The sequence below is a fragment of the Bemisia tabaci genome, chromosome 9 (genome assembly GCF_918797505.1).
Source record: "Bemisia tabaci chromosome 9, PGI_BMITA_v3".
NCBI lineage: Eukaryota > Metazoa > Arthropoda > Insecta > Hemiptera > Aleyrodidae > Bemisia > Bemisia tabaci.
Genome location: NC_092801.1, coordinates 37,279,464 through 37,303,861, shown reverse-complemented (window position 1 = coordinate 37,303,861; position 24,398 = coordinate 37,279,464). Strand labels below are relative to the sequence as shown.

At 39.9% G+C, this 24,398-nt stretch overlaps 1 protein-coding gene across 1 annotated transcript; it reads left to right on the top strand.

The window, feature by feature from the left end:
- Window positions 1-9,940: 9,940 nt before the first annotated feature.
- Window positions 9,941-24,148, top strand: LOC109043831 (cytochrome P450 4V2-like). The gene is made up of 9 exons (XM_072304743.1): window positions 9,941-9,991; window positions 10,711-10,933; window positions 11,341-11,410; window positions 12,005-12,131; window positions 12,785-12,842; window positions 14,266-14,402; window positions 20,386-20,617; window positions 21,646-21,825; window positions 23,916-24,148. Exons 1-9 carry the CDS (start codon window positions 9,941-9,943, stop codon window positions 24,083-24,085), a joined length of 1,248 nt encoding a protein of 415 aa, XP_072160844.1. The 3' UTR covers window positions 24,086-24,148.
- The last annotated feature ends 250 nt before the right edge of the window (window positions 24,149-24,398 follow it).

The window sequence follows — 24,398 nt, the reverse complement described above, 5'->3', positions numbered from 1 at the left end:
TTCAAGAGTCTGGACTCTTGTCTCAAGCGGATTTTGAATTGAATCAATGCAAAATCCGCTTGAAACAAGAGTTCAAGACTCTTAAATCCGGCGACAAGAAACTGCTCTCTTAAGTCAATGCACCGCGGCATTGGTCCGAGAGGTTTTTTTACCAGTGTAAGCATAAAATGTTGTTAAAAATGCGATATCACTTATTTTTACCTTATTGAGTTTTTTTCGTGATATGGTCGGCATACTTTTTCTAAATAGTCCAGGCGCCTGGTAAGTCTACCTGGAATTTTGGGTACACAGCGATTTTTTTGGCTTACTTTACGTTTTTTGGGTCACTGAATCCGAATCTGAAGTTTCCTACCGCGTATCCGGTGAGCATTTTCCGCCATTTGAAAAAATGGCCTAAAAAGGCATTTTTTGCGGTTTTGTTTTAGATAGCGGCTACGCATGAGAAAAAGTCTCGGATTTAGTTGATGTTTTGAATAGCTGACATAATTTGGAAGGAAATGGTATATGAATATGCTAAATTTGCTCAAAAATTGAGGAACCTCGGATCTCGGAACTTTGGAACGCTTCGGAGCTTGGCTGACCGCGGCGAGCCGGATCGTGCGTTGACGGGTGCGCCGCCGCAAAAAGGTGAATGGGCGCGATGAGCTTATTTCATCATAATGAAATTATTTCATCAGAGTAACGTATTTTGCGTGATGTTTATGAACAGATTTCATAAAAGAAAAGTCTCGCCTTTACTTGCTTGTGGTTTGATTTTTCGCTCAAATAATTTAGATTTTGGACTAAGAGCCCATCATCTGCACTATACCACGAACTTAACGATAAAATTCACTAAATAATGTGGTATCACAATGCATGACAGTGGGAAAAGATTGATCAATAGACATAAAAGTTAAAGCGTGTAAAGGCAAGACTTTTCTCTCACGAATTCTTAAAATATTAAAGTTTATAATTTAATGAAATGGAATTGCTATTACATAATGTTTTCCCGGACACTGCCTAAAGCCTACATTTAAACTTTGGCTGTCTGTAAAAAAAAAATTGAAATTTAGGCCACTCAATTCTGATCTGATGTCTTTTGACTAAATCCAGGGCCACAGGATTCTCTTAGGAACCGAGTAGGTATCCCTCCTAGGAGCTCTGCGACATCTCTCTAAGCGCACAGAGTGAACCATTCTGCCACTTCCCCCTCACCAAATATTCCGAATTTCCTTATCATGCATGCATTTTTATGCTTATGGATCTCAGGGCTCATGTCAGAATGGATATTGTTCCTTTTAATACACAAAGACGTTCCAATAAAAGAACCTCCTGCTCTCTTTCGCCGGGGAAACGCTAAGGACAAGTGAGAATTCTGCGCGTGAAAGTAGAAAAAGTGGTTCTCCATTTTATTATTTGGCTTCATTGAAAATACGTGTTACAAGACATCTCAGGAAGCTATTTCACGGCTTAGTTAAATTCATCTGCTGTTTAATCTTTGGATGAATTCTTTCCACACCACCTAAGAGAAACCCTCTTCAAAATAATCAGTTAACCGTCACCAAGACACACTTGACTTTAAGTAATCTTTGTTTTGGTGACGGCTAACTCATCATTTCGAACAGGGAAAGACCATCGCAAAAACATGATTTCTCAGGAGGTAAGTTCAGTGGCGCGTTGTTCCTTTCTTTATAGTGGTTGAACATCCCCATTAGGCCTACCGATCCACTTTTTACCGCGAATTAAAAGGAAAGAAACAGAGAGGAATGAAGGAGTTTTACGTATCCTCCCGCTTATACAAATGGACCATCTTTTATTATTTTTTTCGAGGGGTTTCCTACTCCGCCCTCCAGCATCGCACCATACCGGGTCCTGGTTATGGATTCAGCCGTCATCAGGAAATTGATTGCCGCAAGCCGTCTAACGGAGGTTCAAGCACCAATGCGACCCCGAACCAAAGCTACGGTATCGTACCGCCCCCCGTTCTAAATTTACTAGGCGTTAGAATATTTAAAATTCCTAGACCCACTCTACGGAAACGGAACTACGTGCATTGTGACGTGAGCCCTGTTATGCATTATTTTCTTATGGGTCTCGGGGCTCATGTCGTCATGCACATAGTTCCGTTTGGCAGAAATACGTCCATTTGAACGCATTGTCAGTACTATACTAGAAGTCTTTGGGCAGGTCGAAATTAAAAAGCTAGCGGTTGAGCGCTTAAAAATCTAAAATTCAAGGTGAGGAATTGTTGGCAGTTTCCAGGTGACAGAAATAAAACGAGAGGTAATTTCGCCTTCAGACGATGTAAGCACAGCGATCTAATCCTGCTCGGCTCAAGTCACTGAGAGGAATCCGGAGTAATGTTTTTCCAAAGATAGCTGCGAAGCAATCGAGGAACATTATCCATCATTAGTATCATAACATCGCCGTTCATCTACATTGTGACCTAGAAGTCCCGTGTCATCTCAATAACTTTTTTTGCTAATCGATTTGAAACTTTTGCGTTGTATCTAGGTCAAAAAAGGTATTATTAGGTCCCCCTAAAATCCAGGGCTGCAATTACGAAGAAAGGGGAGAGGACCCTTTCAAATGAATGATCCTACTTTTGTTATACAAGAAAGAGCATGAAAAAAAAAAAATTCTTGGCGCATAGTTCTGGTTTATGACTGTCACCGTATCATAATGGCGGAGGTTAAAGTTTAAAACGGCCGAAAAAAGTACCTAGGCAACCTATAAATTGATTTGCTTCAATCTTAGTATTTGAGGTTTTTTTAGTATCTGGGGTTATACACAAATTTCAAACGGAACCCTCGCTCTTCTTCCAAAAACTTCAAAATCAACCAAATATCAAGTTTAAAGCAATTCCACTGAACAGTCAATATTTTTACCCATCTTAGATCACTGACTTAAACAATTTTGGATATTTTGAAAAACTATAACTAAATTCGTGTCTGGTTTTTCAGCAGAAACTCCATGATAAACGTTTAAAGGAACATTATGCAAAAGTTGCCAAGATCCTTTTCGAGTAGTCAAGTTGGTTTTTTTTTTGTTTTTTTTTTGTTTTTTTTTATATAACTTTAACTAGCCCTTATTTGCAAGCAGTGATATACTCTAGAGATCTGAACCTATCGCCTTTTTTTCTCTTTTTTTATGATCCTACCAACGATTAATCACAAAGCAGAGGATGCTTTCCTACAAACAAAGGTATATTTTGTGCCCCTGTTAGGGCCCTTACCAAATTTTCCTCAGTGAAAGGCCATCAAGGTATCTCCTTTTAGCATAGGAACAAAAAGAGCTCCAATGTTTCACCTTGATTGCTCAAGTAAAAGCTTATTGGGATGATGCAAAACTTTTGGATCACACAGTAAAAAACGAGGCAGTCATAACCTCACAAAATTAGCATAATTTTAATATCAAATTCCTGACGTGCAGGTCAGCTAGCTCACCACGGCAGGTACTCTCACTTCTCGAGTAATGATTTATTATTTGTGTGCCTTTAGATCGACATGGTTTTCACCAGAGTGCGACTGAATTTTACCGATGTGCTGTGCATTTGTGTGCTGGTCGCGTTGTTTGTAAAAACACTGATCCAAAGATGGAGACACAGAAAACAGTACGCATTTATGGCCTCAATTCCTGGACCCATCGCTTTCCCTCTTATTGGAGCGAATTATTTAGCTTTAGGAATCACCATGAGTAGTAAGTTTTATCATGAACTGTTTTTATCAATTTCGTAAAAATTATGGCTTGTATTTTTATCCTTAAATAGACGTTAACAGTTTTTTTTTACGAATTTCCACGGTGCTGTAGCTAAGATCTGTAGGTTTTTTCATCGAAGATCATTGAAAGTGATTAAGGTGATTCGATGGACGCCATATTTTGTGTCAGAACGGCATGCGATATATCGCATCAATTGGTTCCATTTTTTCACCTACTCGTCATTTTTCTCCAATTTTGAGATCGCAATTCTGTTGTCAGGAGACTAAAACACTCATTTACCAATTTTAATAAAGAAATTCAACGTAATAAAGGCGTTTTTTATGTAGAGAGAAAACATCGCATTCGATACTGTTATCGAACCTGCACTCGAATGCGATATTTTCTCTCTAAAAAAACCACGCCATTACGTTGAATTTCTTTGTTAAAATTGGTAAGTGATTGCTTTAGTCTCCTGACAACAGAATTGCGATCTCATAATTGGTAAAAAATGACAAGTAGCTGAAAAAATGGAACCAACTGATGCGATATATCGCATGCCGTTCTGACACAAAATATGGCGTCCATCGAATCACCTTAACGCTAAAATACTAGGTCTCAAATCTGACAAATATTGAGATTCAAAAAAAGGGGTAGTATGTGCCGTTTGTCAATAAAAAAGCACAACAAAAATAAAAACATGTAGTTCAAAAAAATAAATGTATTGGCATTCATGAAGCTCCGAACATTACTCTCATTTCAAGGGAAAATTATTCAGCGTATTTTTAATGCACATAAATTGACACGGAGAAAATATTCGGTTCATTTTGAACACCAAAGTTCTTTTGGTCGAGTAATCGATTTTTTCGGTCGCGAGACCACATTTTGGTTCCTTCAACCCATAGGCGGATCCAGACATTTTGAACGGAGGGAGGAGAAGGGGGCGGAAGAAGGTTCAGGGGACTTCTCTCAGGAAATTGTCGAAATTTTGAAGCATCTAACATGCACTGAAAAAAAAGTGGAAGTGGGATTGACCATAATGGTATAGTAAAAAAAAATATGGTGATATATATATATAGAGTCGCTTTATAACGCACTCTGGCGTTCTACGACACCCAAACGCCACATATGCCTGTCTTCCCAGAGGTTATCGGGCAACTGACACCGCAACATCTCTTCGTCAACGCCCTGCCGCCAACCCTTTACGGGACGTCCCCGTCGCCTCTTCCCAGGTGGTACCCAATCCAAAACTTGTTTGGGCAACCTCTCCTCCGACATTCTTTGCACATGTCCATACCAGCATAACTGCCTGGACATGACGTCGTGCACGATATCTTTCTCAACCTTCATCACCTGGCGAATTCTCTCATTACGGACACGGTCCCGTCTCGAAATGCCGGCAGATCGCCGCCAAAAATCCATTTCAGTTGCCCTCAACATTTCTTGCGTTCTTTTCGTCAAAGGCCACACTTCACTACCATAGAGCAAGATACTTTTAACGATGGCATCATATATCCGGTGCTTGTTTGCCTTTGAGATGCTTTGATCCCAGAGCACCCCGTTCAGCATCGCGATGGCTCTCCTGCCCTGGATGATCCTGTCCTTAATTGCTCTATCCATCCTTCCATCCTGATCGAGCCAAACACCGAGATACTTATACTCGTCACACTCTTCGATGCGCCGTCCATCCTCAAGCTCTATGCTTTGCCGTTGATGCGCTGCTCCCATGACCAGCTTCTCTGTCTTGGACACACTAACGTCCATGCCCCATTTCCGATATTCTTCGACCAACTTCCGCGTCATGTAATCTGCATCTTCCTCATCTTGAGCTACAACGATCTGGTCATCGGCAAAGCATAGAGTATAAAGGGTCTGCCCATCAACGAGTGGAACGCCCATTCCCGCAACCTTATTTTTCCATTCCTTTAAAACGTGCTCTAGGTATACCTTAAATAGTGTTGGTGACAAACAGCAGCCTTGTTTTAGCCCTTTTGTGACGAAAAAACCTCCGGACAACTCTCCACGACATTTAATTCTTGCTATCGTCCCGTTATAAAATGATTTAATTGCCCCCACAAGTCCTTTGCTAAAACCCCTTTTTTCCAAGGCTTCCCAAAGCTTCACTAACGGCACGCTGTCATAAGCTTTCTGAAGATCCACAAACACCAAGTGCAGCTCCTGGCTGACCGCCCTTTTCTTCTCGATGACCTGGGTAATGGTGAACAGATGGTCGACGGTAGACCTACCGGCTCTAAAACCAGCCTGTTCTTCGGCTTCCTGGCCGCTCCAAAACTCTTCGACCTTTGCCTTGAGAATTTTACCATAGACCTTGCTCAAGGTTCCTGTGACCGATATACCTCTGTAATTATCGCAATCTTGTTTACTACCTTTCTTATGACTGGGAGTAATCCAAGATTCCTTCCAATCCTTTGGTATTTCGGAACCATGCAAACAGTCTTGCATGAGTTTCCTCAGATGTTCAAATAGTTTACCAGTGCCACATTTTATCAACTCCGCCGGTATACCCCCAGGTCCAGGAGCTCTGCGAGTTTTCAGCTCCCTCACAGCCTTCACTACATCTTGGAGCTGGATCTCCACGTTGGAATCTTCTTTAGTGCTTATGACTCCGCCTTGAAACTCGGGTCGCCTCTCCGTTAATAAATCTTTAAAATAGTCCTCCATCTTGTCAATTGGTATCGGAGATATAATGTCGCGCATTTTATTTCGTCGCAACCCTTTGATCACTTTCCAGCCTTCCGTACTTTTCCGGCCTCCAAGGTAGGTATTTATCTTCATACAGCTTTCTTCCCAAGCCTCATTCTTCTTCCGAGTGATGACCCGACGGACCCTTGCTTGAGCCTGTTTGTACATGATTTTATCATCCAACTTTTGAGAAGAGAGAAACTGATGATACCTATTCCTTTTCACATTTATTTCCTCCTCTACCTCCGCATCCCACCAGTACGGTTTTTGATTATCATTTTTTGGATCAGAAACCCCCAGGGCCTCCGCTGCCGCCGAGTGAACGCAATTCTTGATAAACTCATACCGCTCTTCCGTACTGCCATCGCACGCATCTCCTAACTTTTCATCCAGGCGCTTTGCGTACAGAGCCTTGACACTCGGGTGCTTTAGGCTATCGATGTTATACTGAACTTGATGTACGCGTTGTCGCTCCGGTTGTTGATTGTCGCCTTGATCGTTCTGCGACACACGAGCGGGAAAGGCTACATCCGCTCTGAGGAAATAGTGGTCACTACCGCAGGAGAGTCCTCTACATACTCTCACCTGCTGGATCTTAAGGTTTGTTACCTGTTTAACGAGCACGTAGTCAATGATGGATCTTAAGCCGCGAGTAGGTTGGACCCAAGTATATTTGTGAATATCCTTGTGTTGGTAGAACCCGTTCAACACTTTTAGTTCCCTCTGCTCGCAAACGTCGATAATGCGGCTTCCGTTGTCGTTCACCGTAACTTCACCGAACGGGCCGACGACTTTACTGTTCACCCGGGATCCCGTTCTACCGTTTAGATCTCCCAACACAAGGACTTCCCTCCCAGGTCCTACCTTCACTACCTCCTCGTCTAGTTCTTCAAAAAACTGATCCTTAAGTGCAATGGTAGCATCATCATTGACCCCGTATACTCCCAAAACAGTGACTCTGTGACCGTGCAATGTTAGGTTCATCTTAATCATGCGAGCGTTGATGGCCTCCCAGTTCTTAATATTTTTTCGAAATTTTTTGCGGATGAGAATTGCGACACCCTGTTGTGCACGCTGATGTTTCGGCACTCCACTGTAGAATAAATCGTAGTCCCCAAGGCTCTCTGATCCGTGGCCTTTTTTCTTTGTTTCCGTTATTACCGCCACGTCGATCCCGTTGTTCTTTATCTCCGATACCACTTCCGTCAGTTTCTTGGAAATGCCTTGCACATTCCAAGTACCAAAAGCGAGTGTCGTTTTCCGTAATCTAAGTCGAAGAGTCCGTAAAATATATCCAAAAATATGGTGATAAAAAGCCAAATAATGGTCGATTTAAGCATCTAGATGAAAGTGAGAATCATACTCGATATAAAAATTACCATACCCGGATTGTAAATATCAGTTAGGTGTGTCTGTCCATCGTTTAGGTATTTCTCACCATCAGCTGGGTATTTTTTACCATACGATGAGTTAAAAGTATGGAATAACATGCTAACACTTGCGTTTGATATCTGTAGGCATCTGTATGCGACTGGTCATGGTGTTGGTAGGTTAAATTTACCATACTGGTATACTCAGCGTGGTGAGAGCTCTCGCTTGACTGCGCTGCGGTCTGTGGTCCGCCATTTTTCGTTTGTCTGTTTGTCAGTTATAAATTTATCACGTTGAGGGTCGGAGTCCGTGGCTGTGTTTTATTGATCCATATTAATCCATGTGAATCCACGCGTAATTTGCCCAAATTTGTGTTCGAATTGTCCCTAAAGCTACCGTCTTCTCTTCGAATCTATCTATATTGATCTGCCACATACATTTTCTGAGATTTTTTCGTTATTCGTATCGACCAATTTCTGGAGGTTAGGAGTTGCTACAATGAATCTGGCTTGCAAAGTGAAGGAATCCTGAAAATTTGAAAACCTTCGCAAAGTTGTTCTGCAATCCAGTGAATATCGGTTCTGTGTAAAGTCATTTCGAAAACATAAAAGTGCGGAAGTAATTTGAAAATAATCGACTAGAAGTGATTTTTGAATACTTCGTTCGTAGGTATATCTATATTCTTGTTAAAATTTTCGAAGCTCAACATACTCAGATGAAGAGACAAATGTGCGTGGGATTGATGTTTAACTGTAACTTTAAGCAAAATTTGGCAGCTTCTGCCCCACCGTGAACCGTGCGATTGGATTTGCATGTAGTGTCTTTTTGTGGGTATATTTTGAACTATCTATTTATTATATGCAATTAAATTTTCCGTGGATCTGATTTAGTCTGTAAATGATACCTTAACGCGAATAACAAGTATGGTTTTGGTATCATTTACTTGAAATCAGTGAAGCAATTATCTGCTATTTCTCGTTGAAACTGTCTTTAACTGCCATTGATTGTGTATGTAACGGAATTTCTAAAAGTAAGATGTAAGTAAAATATCCACGACTTTCATCAAAAGCATTTAATAATATAAGATGAGTGGATTTTAGAATCTACAAGGTTTGTCGCAGCATCTGGATGCTTGAAATTACCATACTAGTAGTCAGTCGGGAACGCCACACTGGCACTGTGTCGCATAGTGTCAGCCGTATCGTGTTATTTACCATACCGGTATATTGGTAACTATGCTGCAGCTTCACTGTGTAAAAAATCAAGTAGACAGTATGGTAAATAACACCCAAACTCTGGTAAATCCCACCGATTATTTTTTTCAGTGTGCAGTTTGAGTCAATTTTGTCATGAAAAATCGCCAAATACAAGCGTCCTCCCTTCTTCTTTCCTCCGTTGCTTCCTTCTTTCTTCTCTCCCTTTTTCTACCTACTTTCTCAGGCAAACGGGGGGGGGGGGGACCTACGTCCCATATGCCCCCCTTCGATCCGCCGACCAAAATTTGGTTCCTACGATCGAAAAAATTCAGTACTAAGCTGAACCGAAATATTTTGGTATTCAATATGAGCAGTCTTCGCAACCTATTATCTTTCCTCAGTGCACGCTCCCATTTGCAACTGAGAATTGAGTGCAATTTTGAGGTTTTACAGTTTGAGTTGGAGAGAAACGTGTGACATTTCAGATGTTTGCGGCAGACTAAAATCATTTGTGAAGCACTATCCAAAAATTGGCGGATACTGGGATGGTGAGGAGCCTCATTTAATCACTGGTGATCGGGAAACTTTCAACGTGAGTATGCTATTATTGATTTTAAATGGTTTGACAGTGTATTATTGTTGAGGCAAATATAACTGAAATTAGTCTAACTACGATACGCACGATGTCGCTGGAACGCGCCGTACAATTATCACAAGTATTTCTTAATCTTTCGAATTGAATGGTAGAATGCAGGAATGATGGAAAGTGCAAAATCAATGATACTAGGGTTATTTTAAAACTCTAGAGCAGTTTTGAATCTATCAAATGAATCAATTACAGTTTACTTGAAAAATTACAATTTACCACAAAAGCTACAAGGGAAAAAGCAGTTAAAATAGGTAGCAATCGAAACAGTACATCGATATTGAATCTGCAAAAATGCGATTTCGTGCGTGCTCGAATTCTGTAATCCTATTTTATTTTATTAATATAAATGGAGACCAAGCCAACATCGTGGGATGAAGTTTACATAGCACCGAAAAAAGTGAGGCTGATTTAACATTCTAGATGTAGAAAAAGTGCGAGTACTTATAACGCTGAATTGCCCGCCACAGCAGTTAGTTTTACATCATGGCATTGCTAAAGTAACTGCTATACAGCAGGTATATAAGTTCTCACACACTTTCTTTACATTCAGAATGTTAAATTAACTTCAATTTCATTTTTCGGTGAGAATATTCTTTCCAAGTGAAACAATCACTACAATTTTCAAGAAATGACGTTCAGTAGTTTTCCATGTAGAAAGTAAAGTATATGACAAAAAGTCCTTCACTTTTAGGCACACATGTAGTGATGGACCTAAGAGAGTTGAGAGTGCATTAAAGTTATGGAAAAACCGTATCGTCTTTGTTTTTAGTTCCCTTATCACTCCTAAAATGCAAAAATATACTAGCATGCTGCCAAAATGTAACAGTAGACTCTCGAAGTAAACTTATTAAATTTGAAGTAGTTATTTCTGTACCTTAAAATTAAAAAATAAAAATTATAGATGCGAAAATCCAAGTTGTTCGGAGTCGTCTAAGAAAATATTAAGTATGACGTAGTAATAACGTTCTTAGCTGAAAGAGGATCAGAACTTGTCTTACAGTGTGATATACAAGGGAAGATTGATAGGAGGTTCGACTGCGGCTTTATATCCTTCTGTTTTTTCCTTTTTCATAGTGAAGGTTCAACAAAATTGATAATATTGTTAAGATTTTATAGAAACTAAAGTATTATGATACATTTCCATTTCTAATAGGAGATGACTGGCGGTTGATACGAAAGATGATAAACCCGTGTTTCAGGACGAAAATCCTGACAACTTTTGACGAAAACTTCTTCTATCATGTGAATATTTTTGTCGACCAACTTGAGCAGCATGTGAATGGAGACGCATTTGATGTATTTTTACCCGTCCATTTGTGTACTATGGATTTAATTTGTGGTGAGTTTCATTTATAATCTCATGCTCAAAAATCTTATGAATTAAGATGAGAATTATGAATTGCTCAATAAGTTAATGGCAATGTAAAATCCTATGAAATGTTGAACTTTAAATTATGGATCAAGTTTACAGAATGTCTGTCACAATGCTGGAGCGTGTGTTAGTAACAATCGATGTTTTGGCAGAGGAGGCCATTAAACATTTTCAGTTGTGAAATTTTGATTTTAATCAATGCAGCTTGTTAAGTTACAAAATGATACCAATAATTTGTTTATCCATGAATATAGATCACTTAATATTTTTTTTTTTTTTATTTCTAATTTTACCTCATTCTATAAGCTTTGGAGCACATGTATCTCACGTAATTTGTTATGCGTAGTTAAGATATTGTTTAAAACAAATTTCAGATAATATGATACACTCGCGGATGGATGTTCAGAAGAAAAACTTGGCGTATCTTTCTCACTCCATGACGCGGTAGGTGAAGCAGCTCCTAATAACTGTAGACAATGCTTGATAACTAACCAAATGCAATGTATATGTGTCAGGTAGGTTAGCGTAGCTCACAAAAATATCCCGGCAATGCAGTGATACGCTGCGCCGGCTGTTCAGGATTAGCAAACTCTCTCTTTTAAAATCATTATCAAATGTGAACAAGTAATTCGTTCACTACAGTACTTTTTATTTCTATAATTTTTTGGGATGAGAAAAAAAACAATACGATAATAGATGCTATTTTTTCTCCTTTCATCAGTCTCTCTTCCTATTTTCTGCACGTTTCTCTTTTTTTTCTATCCAAAACCTCTACCTCTGAACAAACTCTGATCATACAAGTTTTTTGGCCGAGGGAAAAGAGTCTTGGTTGAAAATAAATTTTGAGTGAACAACTAGCTTTTCCATCAAAGAGTGCAGATTTTAATACTGCTTATCCAATATTTTTGTTTTTGTTTTTGCTTTTCAAATTTATTTACTTGGTTGGGTGCGAAAAATTGTATCCTTACATTGCCGGCATTAAATAATATCTCACATATAATGAGTCTCACAATAAGTGAAAAAATATTCAATTTCTAGGCACGCTGAGATGCTTTTTGAGAGGGCGTTTTCCCCATTGCTCTGGTCAGACCTACTTTACAAGCTTGTCGGAAAATGGAAACTTCACAATGAATATCTCACTAAAGAGTTCAACTTCCTTGAAGAGGTATTGCCGTATGCGAATTTTTATTAGTCTATAATAATGCTGGAATTTTATTATCCTTGTAATAAATGAAAAATCAAAGTTGCCACAGTTGCTCTTTCAGTTTTACAGCACATCTGGTACTTCATTCTTTTTAATACAATTAAGGTAATATCATTCAGAAACATGTTAAAAGAAAACGCTTAATCGGACTATTTAAAAATTGCTGTTGGATTTTATGATCAGTGAATAAGGAAAATGGTAGGAAAAATAAATTGTCAGCGAAAGTGTAACACACACTGATGTATGAGACAATCTCTGAGATGATGCATCTTATCCCTGCATCCATAAAAAAGAAACAAAAAATTATCCCCCTTTCATTTTCCTTTTGGATACTTAAAGAGTCAATGTCGTAAGTTTTAAATAAATATTTCAGCAGCTTGTGCGGAGGTTTTTATAAAAATTGAAGTCCCATCATTTAGTTCCTCTTGGAAGTTGAGTTTATGCATTAATATTTTCCATTATTTTTATTTAAATAAAGTTCAAAAGAAATCATCCAAGTGCAACTCCAAGTTTCAAGAATCTCGGAAACACTGAAATGAAAATCAAAAACTAATTCATTGATAATGAAAATCGTGTCAATCTCAAGTTGATCCGACATAGTTTCATGATTTCAGATACTGACGCGAAGAATTGAAGAAAGGGACGAATTCAAAGCCACTACATCAGCTGCAGGTAATTATATATCGACCTAAAGAAAAAAACAGTCAGCGCCTTCTTAAAAACTTATGTACAAGAGCATGTTTTCTACTTTTATTATTATCTGCAGAAAGTCTGCAGTTTTCGACTTTTCAATTTTAGAGACTTTTAAAAAATCGTTCCCTAATTTTTGAAGTACATCAAATTCCCTTAAAATCAAATTTTGATGTTTCTCATTTTAATGACTTGCTCTCGATTTTCAGAGGGTGAGGGAACTTTCATCGACGTTTTGTTAGAGAATCTTGATCTTAGATCATAACAAGAGATCGCGTCTTTTCCGAGATAATGGATATGTTCGTTGCTGTAAGTATACCCATTTGAATTTAAGAGGCTTCATTATCATAAAATTAATCGCTGTGAGCTTCTTTTTATGTCTTTTTAAAAGTGCAACGTTTAGTCCGTCAAAAATTCCAACTATGGGCACTTGAAAAGTTGCAACTTTATGTTCATTCATAGTTGTTACCGTAAATACTGAAAGTTTAATGAAAGTCTTCTAAAAAGATTAGCCGAAAGGGTCGTCCACGGCACCCGGACCGTAGGCAATCGTGACCGGTCACGAGTAGCGCGATGGAAGCTAATTAAAGAGAGAGACGAACATTTACTTTATTGAAATTTGGAAGAATTCATCCGCGGCACTCGGACCGCAGGCAATCGTGTCCGGACACGAGTAACGCGAATGAATTTAGAGACCGAAAGGAATTATTTATTGGCAGAAGGCCGAATTTGACATGAAGTTATTATTAATGAAATGAATAGAGAAAAGAAGGTGAATTTAGAATACATACTCACTTGATTGAATGAAAAGACGTAACTGTTTAAGAAGGAAGGTTACAGCGCATGAAAGACATATGCGGGGCGAATGAACATACCCATAGACGCTACCATAGAGAGGTAGGTGATGCATAATTTAGATACGGCACACGGGCCAACCGGTCAAACTGGATTTGAAAAGGAATTGCGCGGACGCGTAGTTTAAGTTGAGAAAGGTTGTGACGGAAGGCACCAGTGAGAGTTATAATTGAGGATTAATTGAGAGAAGTAATCCAAGATGAATTTTACATATTGAAACAGACAAAATAATAAAGAAAAGAATTTAAATATCTAAAGGAAAGCCGAAGGGGCGATTGGAAAGCCCGCAGCGCGATCGGGCGGGCCGCGGCGGAACTAGGCGCGCGGCGCGACAATGTAGTACGGCGGTTTGCCTACCTAACAGATTGCAGGATAAATATTGGTGACGCTAGCGGCGCCAACATACCGGCCCCCATTGAAATACTGGGGTGTTTCAATAGGAAAAAAAAAATGTAGAAAGTTGAAAAATTCCAAAAGAAATACAGAGAAACAAATATTTTTGAAGAAAAAATTACACTTGAAAGAAAATTATGAGTGCTGATATTTCCAGTTGCTTACTCTATTGGAAGAGGGCAAAAAAATTCGTTTGAAGCTCCTAAAAAATTGGAGCCGCAGTCACTCCAGAGGTCTGAAGGCTTCCCTCTGCGGCAGATAAACCGTGTGAGCGCAGCAATGAAGGAGTTAGTGGTGAGATCCGATGTGGTTTCAATGTGTACTGCTTTTGTAGAGAAGCAGACAAATACACATATGTACGTTTTCACCACTTTTGAATTTCTTAATGTCGACGTGCGGGTTTGGATGGGTCCACCGAAGTCCATGCCTGTGCATAGAAAAGCGCGATTTGCGGTGACTCTGTTGACTGGTAAATTGCCCATCAACTGATTGACTGGCTTTGCCTTGAGTTTGAAACAAGGTATGCACTTGAGCAGGCAAGACCTAATGATAGACCTCGCAGACAAAATCCAAAATTCTTGATTCAGAATTGACATTAATAGAGAAGGACCGGCATGCAGATGCGTCTCATGATAATGATTGATAATGCAAATCGTTACTGGATGATTTTTAGGCATTAAAATGGGATGGCGAGCCTTATAATCGATAGAGGCTTTTTGAAGTCGGCCACCCACTCGCATGAGTCCTTGAGTGTCCAGGAATGGACAAAGTCGTTGTATTTGATCACTGCATTCCTTGCCTTTGCGGAGGTTCTTGAGGTCCTCAGCGAAGGCTTCCTTTTGCACCAGCGTGCAAATTTTGTTTTGAGCTGCTGCAATCTCCTCAAGCGATAAGGGTCCATGCAGATTTGACAGAGAGCTATCGATTTTTCTTGCTCTAATGTTGTTGACAAAACGTAGTATGTAGGCCATCACGCGTTTCAGAGAAGGCCACCAGGAGAAGCGCTGGAAGAAATCCCAGGTTGCGGGTTTCTCGTTGAGGTGAAGACTGGTCGCTGATTCAGGTTTCATAGCACCTTTGATGAATTCATCTTCCCGTTTAGTTGGGTCCTTTCTAGAGATAGGCCATTCTGATTTTGGTCCGCTGAGCCATTTTGGGCCGGACCACCACATTTCAGCGTTCATCAGCTCTGCTGGCAGCAAACCTCTAGACGCACAGTCTGCAGCGTTCTCTTCTGATGGTACATGTCTCCAGGACTCTGGTGATACGTTTTCTTGAATCTCAGCAACTCTGTTCCCCTCATAGGTCTTGAGGCGATAAGCTGGAGTTTGGATCCAACCCAGGGCTACGGTGGAGTCCGTGAAGGCGTGGGTTTCTGCAATCTCGAAGTCCTCTGCTAAAATTGATTTTGCATATGCCAAAAGTTTTGACAAGAGGTGAGCTCCATTGAGCTCTAATCGAGGTATGCTTAAGGTTTTGAGGGGCGAAACTCTGTTTTTAGCCATGAATAATCGAACTTTTGAGTCTGTAGTACTTCTGATGTAGATTACGGCAGCAAATCCTTTTTCTGAACCATCGCAGAATCCGCAAAGCTCTATAGAAGTGCAATTTTCTGACACGAGAAGTCTATCGATTAGAATATTCTCAAAGAGTGGCAATTCTGTGGTAAATTGGTTCCACAGGCACAGAGTTTCTGAGGGAACCGGTTCGTCCCAGTCGAGCCCTTTAGTCCAGATGATTTTCATGAAGGTTTTACACCATAGACTAGTTGGGGCTAAAAAGCCGCACGGGTCATAAATTCGAGCTATGACTGATAAAATTGTGCGCTTCGTGTTAGCAGGCATTATACTTTTAATTTTGTAGGATAAAGCATCCTTAGGTTTTATCCATCGTAGACCTAAAATGCCGAATGATAGATCATTAGGATCCGTGAAATCAAGAGGTTTTTCGAGGTCTTCCTGAGGTATTTTTGCCAAAATTTCAGGTGCATTGCTGACGATTTTTCGTAATGAGAAATGACATAAGCCGCATAAATCGATTAATTCTTGAAAAAGACACTCAGCTGTGTTCACGGTTTTCACGGAGGTTACGATGTCATCAACCAGAATATTTTTGCGCAGTACTGGCGCTGCCAATGGAAATTTATGACCTTCATCTGTCACCAATTGATGTATTGAGCGGACCGCTAAAAATGATGAGCTGGTGAATCCGAAAGTTACTGTGGTGAGTTGGTACACAGTTATCGGTTCATTTTCTGATTCGCGCCAAAAAATTAATTGATAATTTCTATCAGATTCATCCATGTTAATTTGTCTGTACATTTGGCGTATATCACAAACTAATACGATCGGATGAAATCTAAAACGGGCAACTACATCAACAAGCTCATTTTGCAGTTTAGGGCCACACAAAAGTTGAGAATTCAAGGATTCTCCGTTGTCAGTTTTCATACTGGCATCCATGACTACGCGACACTTAGTGGTACTGCTAGAATCCTTAAGTACAGGATGATGAGGTAAAAAATAATTAGGCTGCGAAAAATCAAAATGATTCAACGTGGCAACCTTTTTCATGTGCCCAAGTTGCTCGTACTCTCTCATGTACTCCGTATAAAGAGCTTTGAGCTTTGGATTTGAGGCGAGCTTTTTCTCTAGGGCATAAAATCTTCTTAAAGCCTGAGGGTGTGATTTACCCAAATTAGGACTTCCATTTTTGAATGGCAGGCGCACACTGTAACGACCATTTTCCAGCCGGGTGTGCGTTTCTTGATAGTGTTTCTCACAAGCGAGCTCTGCAGGGCTCAACTTTTGAGCTTGAGGTGGCTCTTCTGACCGCCAAAAGCGCTCCATAGTTTCCTGAATAGAAGGAACAGTGCTTGTTAACAAAGAGACCGATGAGTCATGACTTTGATCAAGAGTTGGACCAAAAAGTGCGTCACCGAAGACTGTAGGCAAGGCCATTGGCATGTTAGGGCCAAGAGAAATCGGTGTCCCAGAAATTAGGGTTGGCATTAAATCAGCGCCAAACAGAATGTCGATTGGGCCTTTGACGTGAAATTCAGGATCCGCCAATTTGAAATTGCGCGCGTAAGTACGCAGCTCACTGGAAACAGGGTGCGACGGAAGTGGAGCTGTAATAGCATCAAGAACATCTACGGAGTGATTCTGTGTCACAAGAATGTTTTCAGATGTTAAGACATTTATTTTGGTGCTCCCGCGTACATTCACTGGTACATCTGAAATGCCGCTCAAAGGAGAGCTTTTAGGATAGCATTTGAGATGCAGCTTTTGAGAAAGTTGCGTTGTGATTATCGTTCTTTGAGCACCGGAGTCCAGAATTCCGCGGACCATGATACTACGATTCGAATGGCCTGAAATTCGAGCCTTAACCGTGGCTAGTAGCACAGTAGTACGAGCAGGGATCGCGTCTGCAACGGTTGTTGCCACAACTGTCGCTGGTTTAGTGGAATCATCGTTTTTGGCATCTGAACTTTCAGTATGGAGCAATGTATTATGAGCTTTAAGGCACACTCGACAAGTCCATGTAGAATTGCACTGGTCGACGGGGTGCGAACGCAGACAATTTTTGCAGAGTCTGTGCTGCTGCGCTATTGAAGAGCGCTCTCGGACCGATTTTTGCAAAAACGCTTCACATTTGAAAACTGGATGAAGTTCTTTACAAAGTGGGCATGGATCGGTCCAATTGTTTGATTTAGATGAGTTGTTTGGTTTTTTCAAACTACTCTTTTTATTAGATTTTTTCTGATTTCGTTCATTCGAGTCAGAATTTTCTCCAGTTCCTACTAGAGCTCGAGCATTTTTCTGTTGAGCCTTGGGTTTCGGATTTGAGGAAGAAAGTTCTTCAACCAAAAGAGTTTCCTTTTCAAGAAAATTAATAAGTTCATCAATTTTAGGAAACTTGGCATCCTTGCCTCGATAATCTTCAAATCGCTTTTTGAAATAGTGATTCATTTTGCGTAATAACGCCGCAACGAGGAGATGAGGATTTTCTTCTTTGTACCCTAGACCTTCAAGCGCTTGAGTATGCTCGCGGTATTGCGTAAGAAAGGTTGGAATATGCTCTGTTTTGGAAATTTCAGGCAAATCCAAAAGTCCATGTAAGTGATGGACAACGTGACGTCTCTCGCACTGGTACCTTTTACATAAGAGTTCATAAGCAACATCGTAATTTTGTTCTGTGATGTTAAGTCCTTTTACAAGATCAAGGGCTTCACCGCGAAGTGAGCTTAAGAGGTACTGGAATTTTTGTACTGATGATAATTCCGGCAGAGAGTGCACTGTGACGTTAAAAACGTTAAAGAATGAGCTCCAGGTCTCAATTTTTCCTGAGAATTGAGGCAACTCCATTTTTGGAAGTCGCACTGACGCTGCTGATTTTTGAGATGACAAACGTGTTGAATTTGAGTTTTCATTGTGCGAGCTTTTTAGAGAGTTGAACTTGGCTTTCACTTCGTAAAAGAGCTCCTCAAATTGTTCCATCTCAGATTTTAAGTCAGTTCTCTTCTGCTCCGAAATGTGAGAAGAGAGACGGACGAGTTCGGAAAAATTTTCCTCGTGTTCCTTCCACAGACTTTCAAGATGCTCACAGCGAGCAAGAAAAATTCCGCGTTTTTCCGGCAAATTTTCTGATAGTGCATTTGTGTCTTGTACACGTTTGAAAAGCAATGAGTTCCTAATGAGAATCTCGTTTACTCTAGAGAGTTGCTCTTCCTGCACTTTTGCCTTTCTTGGAGCCATATTTGAAAGAAGGAGACACGTTTTTGATGCTTATTTTTGAGAGCAGTGGACTGTATTTTTAAACTGAAAATTTTGCAAGTTCAAATCCGGTTCGGTCAGGACCAATGAAAGTTTAATGAAAGTCTTCTAAAAAGATTAGCCGAAAGGGTCGTCCACGGCACCCGGACCGTAGGCAATCGTGACCGGTCACGAGTAGCGCGATGGAAGCTAATTAAAGAGAGAGACGAACATTTACTTTATTGAAATTTGGAAGAATTCATCCGCGGCACTCGGACCGCAGGCAATCGTGTCCGGACACGAGTAACGCGAATGAATTTAGAGACCGAAAGGAATTATTTATTGGCAGAAGGCCGGAATTTGACATGAATTTATTATTAATGAAATGAATAGAGAAAGAAGGTGAATTTAGAATACATACTCACTTGATTGAATGAAAAGACGTAACTGTTTAAGAAGGAAGGTTACAGCGCATGAAAGACATATGCGGGGCGAATGAACATACCCATAGACGCTACCATAGAGTGGTAGGTAAGCATAATTTAGATACGGCACACGGGCCAACCGGTCAAACTAGATTTGAAAAGGAATTGCGCGGACGCGTGGTTTGAGTTGAGAAAGGTTGTGAAGGAAGGCACCAGTGAGTAGTTATAATTTAGGATTTATGGAGAGAGGTAATCAAAGATGAATTTTACATATTGAAACAGACAAAATAATAAAGAAAAGAATTTAAATATCTAAAGGAAAGCCGAAGGGGCGATTGGAAAGCCCGCAGCGCGATCGGGCGGGCCGCGGCGGAACTAGGCGCGGGGCGCGACAATGTAGTACGGCGGTTTGCCTACCTAACAGATTGCAGGATAAATATTGGTGACGCTAGCGGCGCCAACAAATACATTAATAACTGCAACTTTATGTATTTAACAAATTGCACAGTGAAGCCATACACAGTCATACTAAGGATACACTGAAGGAACTTTAGGCGCTGCCAAATTTCCTCTGATAAAATATGAATATCCTGGTAAACTTGTGGATGTTTTTCTTCCAATTCTTCCGAAATTATGCTTGCAATTTCACCTAAAGTTTCCGAAAATTTAAAGGAAAAATGTTTGAAAACTTCCCTTAAAAATAAACGAAGGCAATGCGGCAACGTCTGAAGGTAATTATTTACGGCATTACAGTTCTACAGAGCACAGACGACGCACAGTACAACAACTTATTAAAAAGGTCAAACAAGTACTTTTTGACTAAAATTGCAAATTTTGATATTAACCTCAAAAAGTGATATTCGCTCGGTTTCAGTCAATTGCACATACGGTTTCCTTCCCAGTCAGAATTTTATCATGCATACTTACACCTAAAATTTTTCTCTTTTTTTTAATTTTTTTGAAAAGCTGCTCCATATTTTTGACAGCTCATTAGACAGCATACGACGGATTTCATTTTGGGATCGAATATTCTTTTTAGATTAACAAAATTTCGGCTGGAGGACGAGAAAGAAATTATTGTTCACCACATTTTTTCAGGGATCCATTACAACGGCATTGACGAACTCATGGGTGTTTAAGCTGCTGGCGATGTTCCCTGAGATTCAGGAAGGAGCTTACCAAGAAATCGTTGAAAACTGCACAGATGGAAAAGTGACACCGGACGATCTACCCAAGCTAGTTTACTTGGAAATGATCATCAAGGAGACTCTGAGACACTTCTCTGTCCCGGTCACTGGTCGACGAATCACCGAGGATTTAAAAGTCAACGGTAAAATTGCTCTGCATTAATGGCTCAAGAAAAATTAATATCATATAACAAAAGTCTGAATATTTAAAACGACAAGGAAATACGGAAAATTTGATCGAAAATCATTGTGCGAATTGGAGCAAACATTGTTAGAGTTTGAAATTGATTTTTTTTTTTTTTTTTTATAAAAAAAATATTCTGGGACAAAACCCTGGATGCATCGGTAAACTTTCGTTAATCTAAAACACGTTTCAAGACGACTTTAATCAAGAGATACATGCACTGCAGAGGTGATTTTTAGACCATCCGAGGGGCTTGGAGGACAAGGCGCATGAGTGCAGTTTTAGAAATTCGAGACTATAGATTGGAGCCTAGCCGTCTTAAGGACTAAATACACAGGGCAATTAATCGCAGCGACGGAAAGACGGAAGCCAATGGGTGAGCCTTGATTTCGATAAATCGACGCCAATGGATCGAAATCAAGGCTTTCCATTGGCTTTCGTCTCTCACTCGCTTCGATTAATCGCCGTGTGTATCTAGGCCTTTAGCTGCGTGCCATAAGCCGGTATCAGACGATCAAAGTGGAGCTCTCAAAGTGGCGTCACGTGGGGTCACGTGACCCCAATGAGGCAATGAGCGGGCCAATGGAGAGTCACGTGACCCCACGTGACGCCACTTTGAGAGCTCTACTTTGATCGTCTGCAGCCGGATTGTTGAAACTGTAACTGGCTATGTTGGCACGATGAGACAAGACATAGCACCGCACTGCACCGTATATGTAATACGTCGATTTTCAATTCTTGTCGTGCCGACATATTTCAACAATCGGGCTGCTGATACGGCTAAAGCTCATTACGCTTATATTTTAACAGGTGAGATATAAAAAAACGACCGGACCTCACTAAAAGCGCAGATAAAAAGAGATAGAACAGCCGAAGGGGAAACAGAAATCCGGACCATTTCGTGTTTTTTGGTGTTGTAAAAGGAAGGATAGAAATAAAAATACTAATATAATGTCTAATATAAACCAATGCAAACTTGTTCCACAGAAGAACTCACCATTCCAGCAGGAATTCAGGTATTTCTGTGCGCGTATACGCTTCATCATGACCCGCAATATTGGCAAAAACCTGGAGAGTTCTACCCAGAACATTTTTCTCCAGCCAACGAGGCTAGCAGACCCAAAGGAGCATACGTGCCTTTCTTAAGTGGACCCAGGGCTTGTCCGGGTAAGTGTGTAATAATTTAGAGTTCCCAAAATTTCAGCTTATGATGGATCACAATACGAGGTAAGAATGAGCTTGCTCAATAATGTTTTCAACTCTTGCACTCATGAAAACGAGAGAGTGCACACAGTTCGCAGCAGGGTGGCAAAACTTTATGAAAAATAAAATCTTGAAATTTCACGTGAAATACTTCATGAAAATCTAGAAATTTATGAAAGATATTGAAAAATGCCGGCTCCTTTTCATGTTTAGTAAAATTTAGAAATTGTAAATTTCTTCTATTTTTGTGTGTTTGAGTGCGGGTTGCATACTGTAACCCCTGAAAAATATGAAATATTTCACACCCGTGAATTCATGAATTTCACCGACTTTCCAATCTTTCATTTCTTTCTTACGTTTCATGCCACCCTGGTTCGCAGGAATTTCCCCCGATTTTTTTGAACAATAGTAATCCACAAAAAACGAGCTATAACGAGCAAGTGAGCTATATTAGGTAAACACTGTGACGTTATTAAAAATATATAGTGTTATTGAATTATTTAGAATTTTATGAAAAATTATGATGATGACCACGAGGTCGAGAAGATTAAGATAAATAAAGCAATCAGTAATTAAAAAGGGCTGCGGAGATCGTTCCGACTTCAATTACTCTTTTTACCTTGTGTTCCCTCTGCTCTGGCGCGATTCATGGTCACTTGCGCGAGCACTGATAACGGTAGAGGTTAACATGAACACATTGGAATCTTGCAATTTTTATTGAAATCATTGTTCGGTACTTCATTAACGTATAAACAATCATGATATTCATAAAAATTGAAAGATTCCGATGTATTTAAATTCACCCTTTCCGTTATCAATGCACGCGCACAGACCATGGGTCGGGCCAGAGGGAACGCAAAGTCAAAATTGTGGCTATAGTCGGACTGATTTGCGCGCTGCCGCCATCTTGGATGACCCGGCGGCGCGCGCTTAAATGGGAGCTTAAAATACCCAACCTCATACTCGTTTATCTTGGGTTAAGATTGTTAAAAAAAATCGGAGAAAATTCCTATGAGCCTACTCCTGTTTTGAAAAATAAAATTATTTTAAATTACTGAACCAGCTCTGCACGAGACCTCTGAAAAATATGTTCTCTCATCAAAATAGTATGTAAAATCCATTGAACATATATAAATCTTCCATAATCAAGTCATGGGTAAGAAATTAAAGTTCGTTTTCTACACCATAAACACTTAATTCTAATTTCCCGCCCCCTAAAAAAGAACAATCAGCGTAGCTAGGCCATGTTAGGAATCGAAAACAACCTAAATAGGCAAAATACTGGAGCTTGGTTTTCAACCCTTTTTCCCCCTTCTTTTATACACAGTAGCTTTCGTGACGTCTCGCCAAAAAAAAAAATCAAAACGAGGGAAAATTTATCCATTGTAAAACATACTGAAAGTAGTTGAGTATTCATTTGACCAGAAAAGTCTCCGGTTTTTAGAAGCAGGAGGTACAATGCGTCGTTCCCATCACGAAAGAACGTAACTCCATTTCAATGTTGCCAAATTTCTCCTCATAAATTGTTTTTTAACTAGGAAAATCTTGGGCATTCCCAACTGAAAATTTCACCGATTTTTCCTTAGATTTCATGAAAAAATCAAACAAATTCGTATGAAAATTGCACATGTACATTTTTGTAAAATAAATTAATTGTTTGGGTCAATTTGGCAAACTTGGAATGGAATTACGTTCCTTCATCCGGGGGACGCCGAACGGTACACGAGCTGACATGAAAGAAAGAAAGCGCTATGCCGGATATGTTTTTTCTTGGCAATTTCCTCGTCTGCAATGATAATCATCAATTTGTCATAGCTATCTTTTCAACTTCCCTCGGTGGCGTGGCGTGCTTTGCGATATATCGATTACTATGTCATTTAAACCTATGGAAAAAGATCGATAAACAGGGCGGTCGCAGCAAACACCTTAATAATCGATTCTTTACCATGCGTTTGAATGGCAAAATAATCGATACATCGCAATTCACGCCACGCCACTCCTCTCTGCGAACCTTTAATTTTCGTGAATTTATTGATTTTGTCTATATTTTTCAGGTAAAACATACGCAATGAGATCAATCAAGTTCCTTGTTGCAAACACGTTGTTGCGATTCAAATTCTCAACGGACGAGAGACCCCCACCGGACGTGAGGAATTTAGATTATCGCTTAATTTTCATGATATGGCCAACATCTGGATATAACGTCAAAATCAGCAAGAGGTGACAGTACTGTTTCTGTCAGGCGAGCAATATTTATTGTCAGGAAATGTTTGGTTCCTGGATTAGACTCAACTTTTTGAATGCATCTTTACTTATTTATGAATAAATTTAGTCTATTTATGCAGGAAGTTTTAAAAATTTTAGTCGAAACCTTCCAAAACTGTGTATTTCCATTTCAAATCATTTAAAATTCAAGTATGTTTATTTTGCGTCAGTAGGTTTACATGAGTAGCACAATCAGTTTTAACAAGATTTCATACAAAATAAAATAAAAACATCCCACCACCCTTTAAGTAAGAACTTTTGGTGGGTGGTGC

Bases quoted from the DNA above. Each gene is read 5' to 3' on its own strand.
- LOC109043831 (XM_072304743.1), top strand. From the start codon at position 9,941: ATGGAGACCAAGCCAACATCGTGGGATGAAGTTTACATAGCACCGAAA. The intron at 10,934-11,340 runs GTGAGTTTCATT...AACAAATTTCAG, and splicing joins TACTATGGATTTAATTTGTG to ATAATATGATACACTCGCGG. The intron at 21,826-23,915 runs GTAAGTGTGTAA...TATATTTTTCAG, and splicing joins TGGACCCAGGGCTTGTCCGG to GTAAAACATACGCAATGAGA.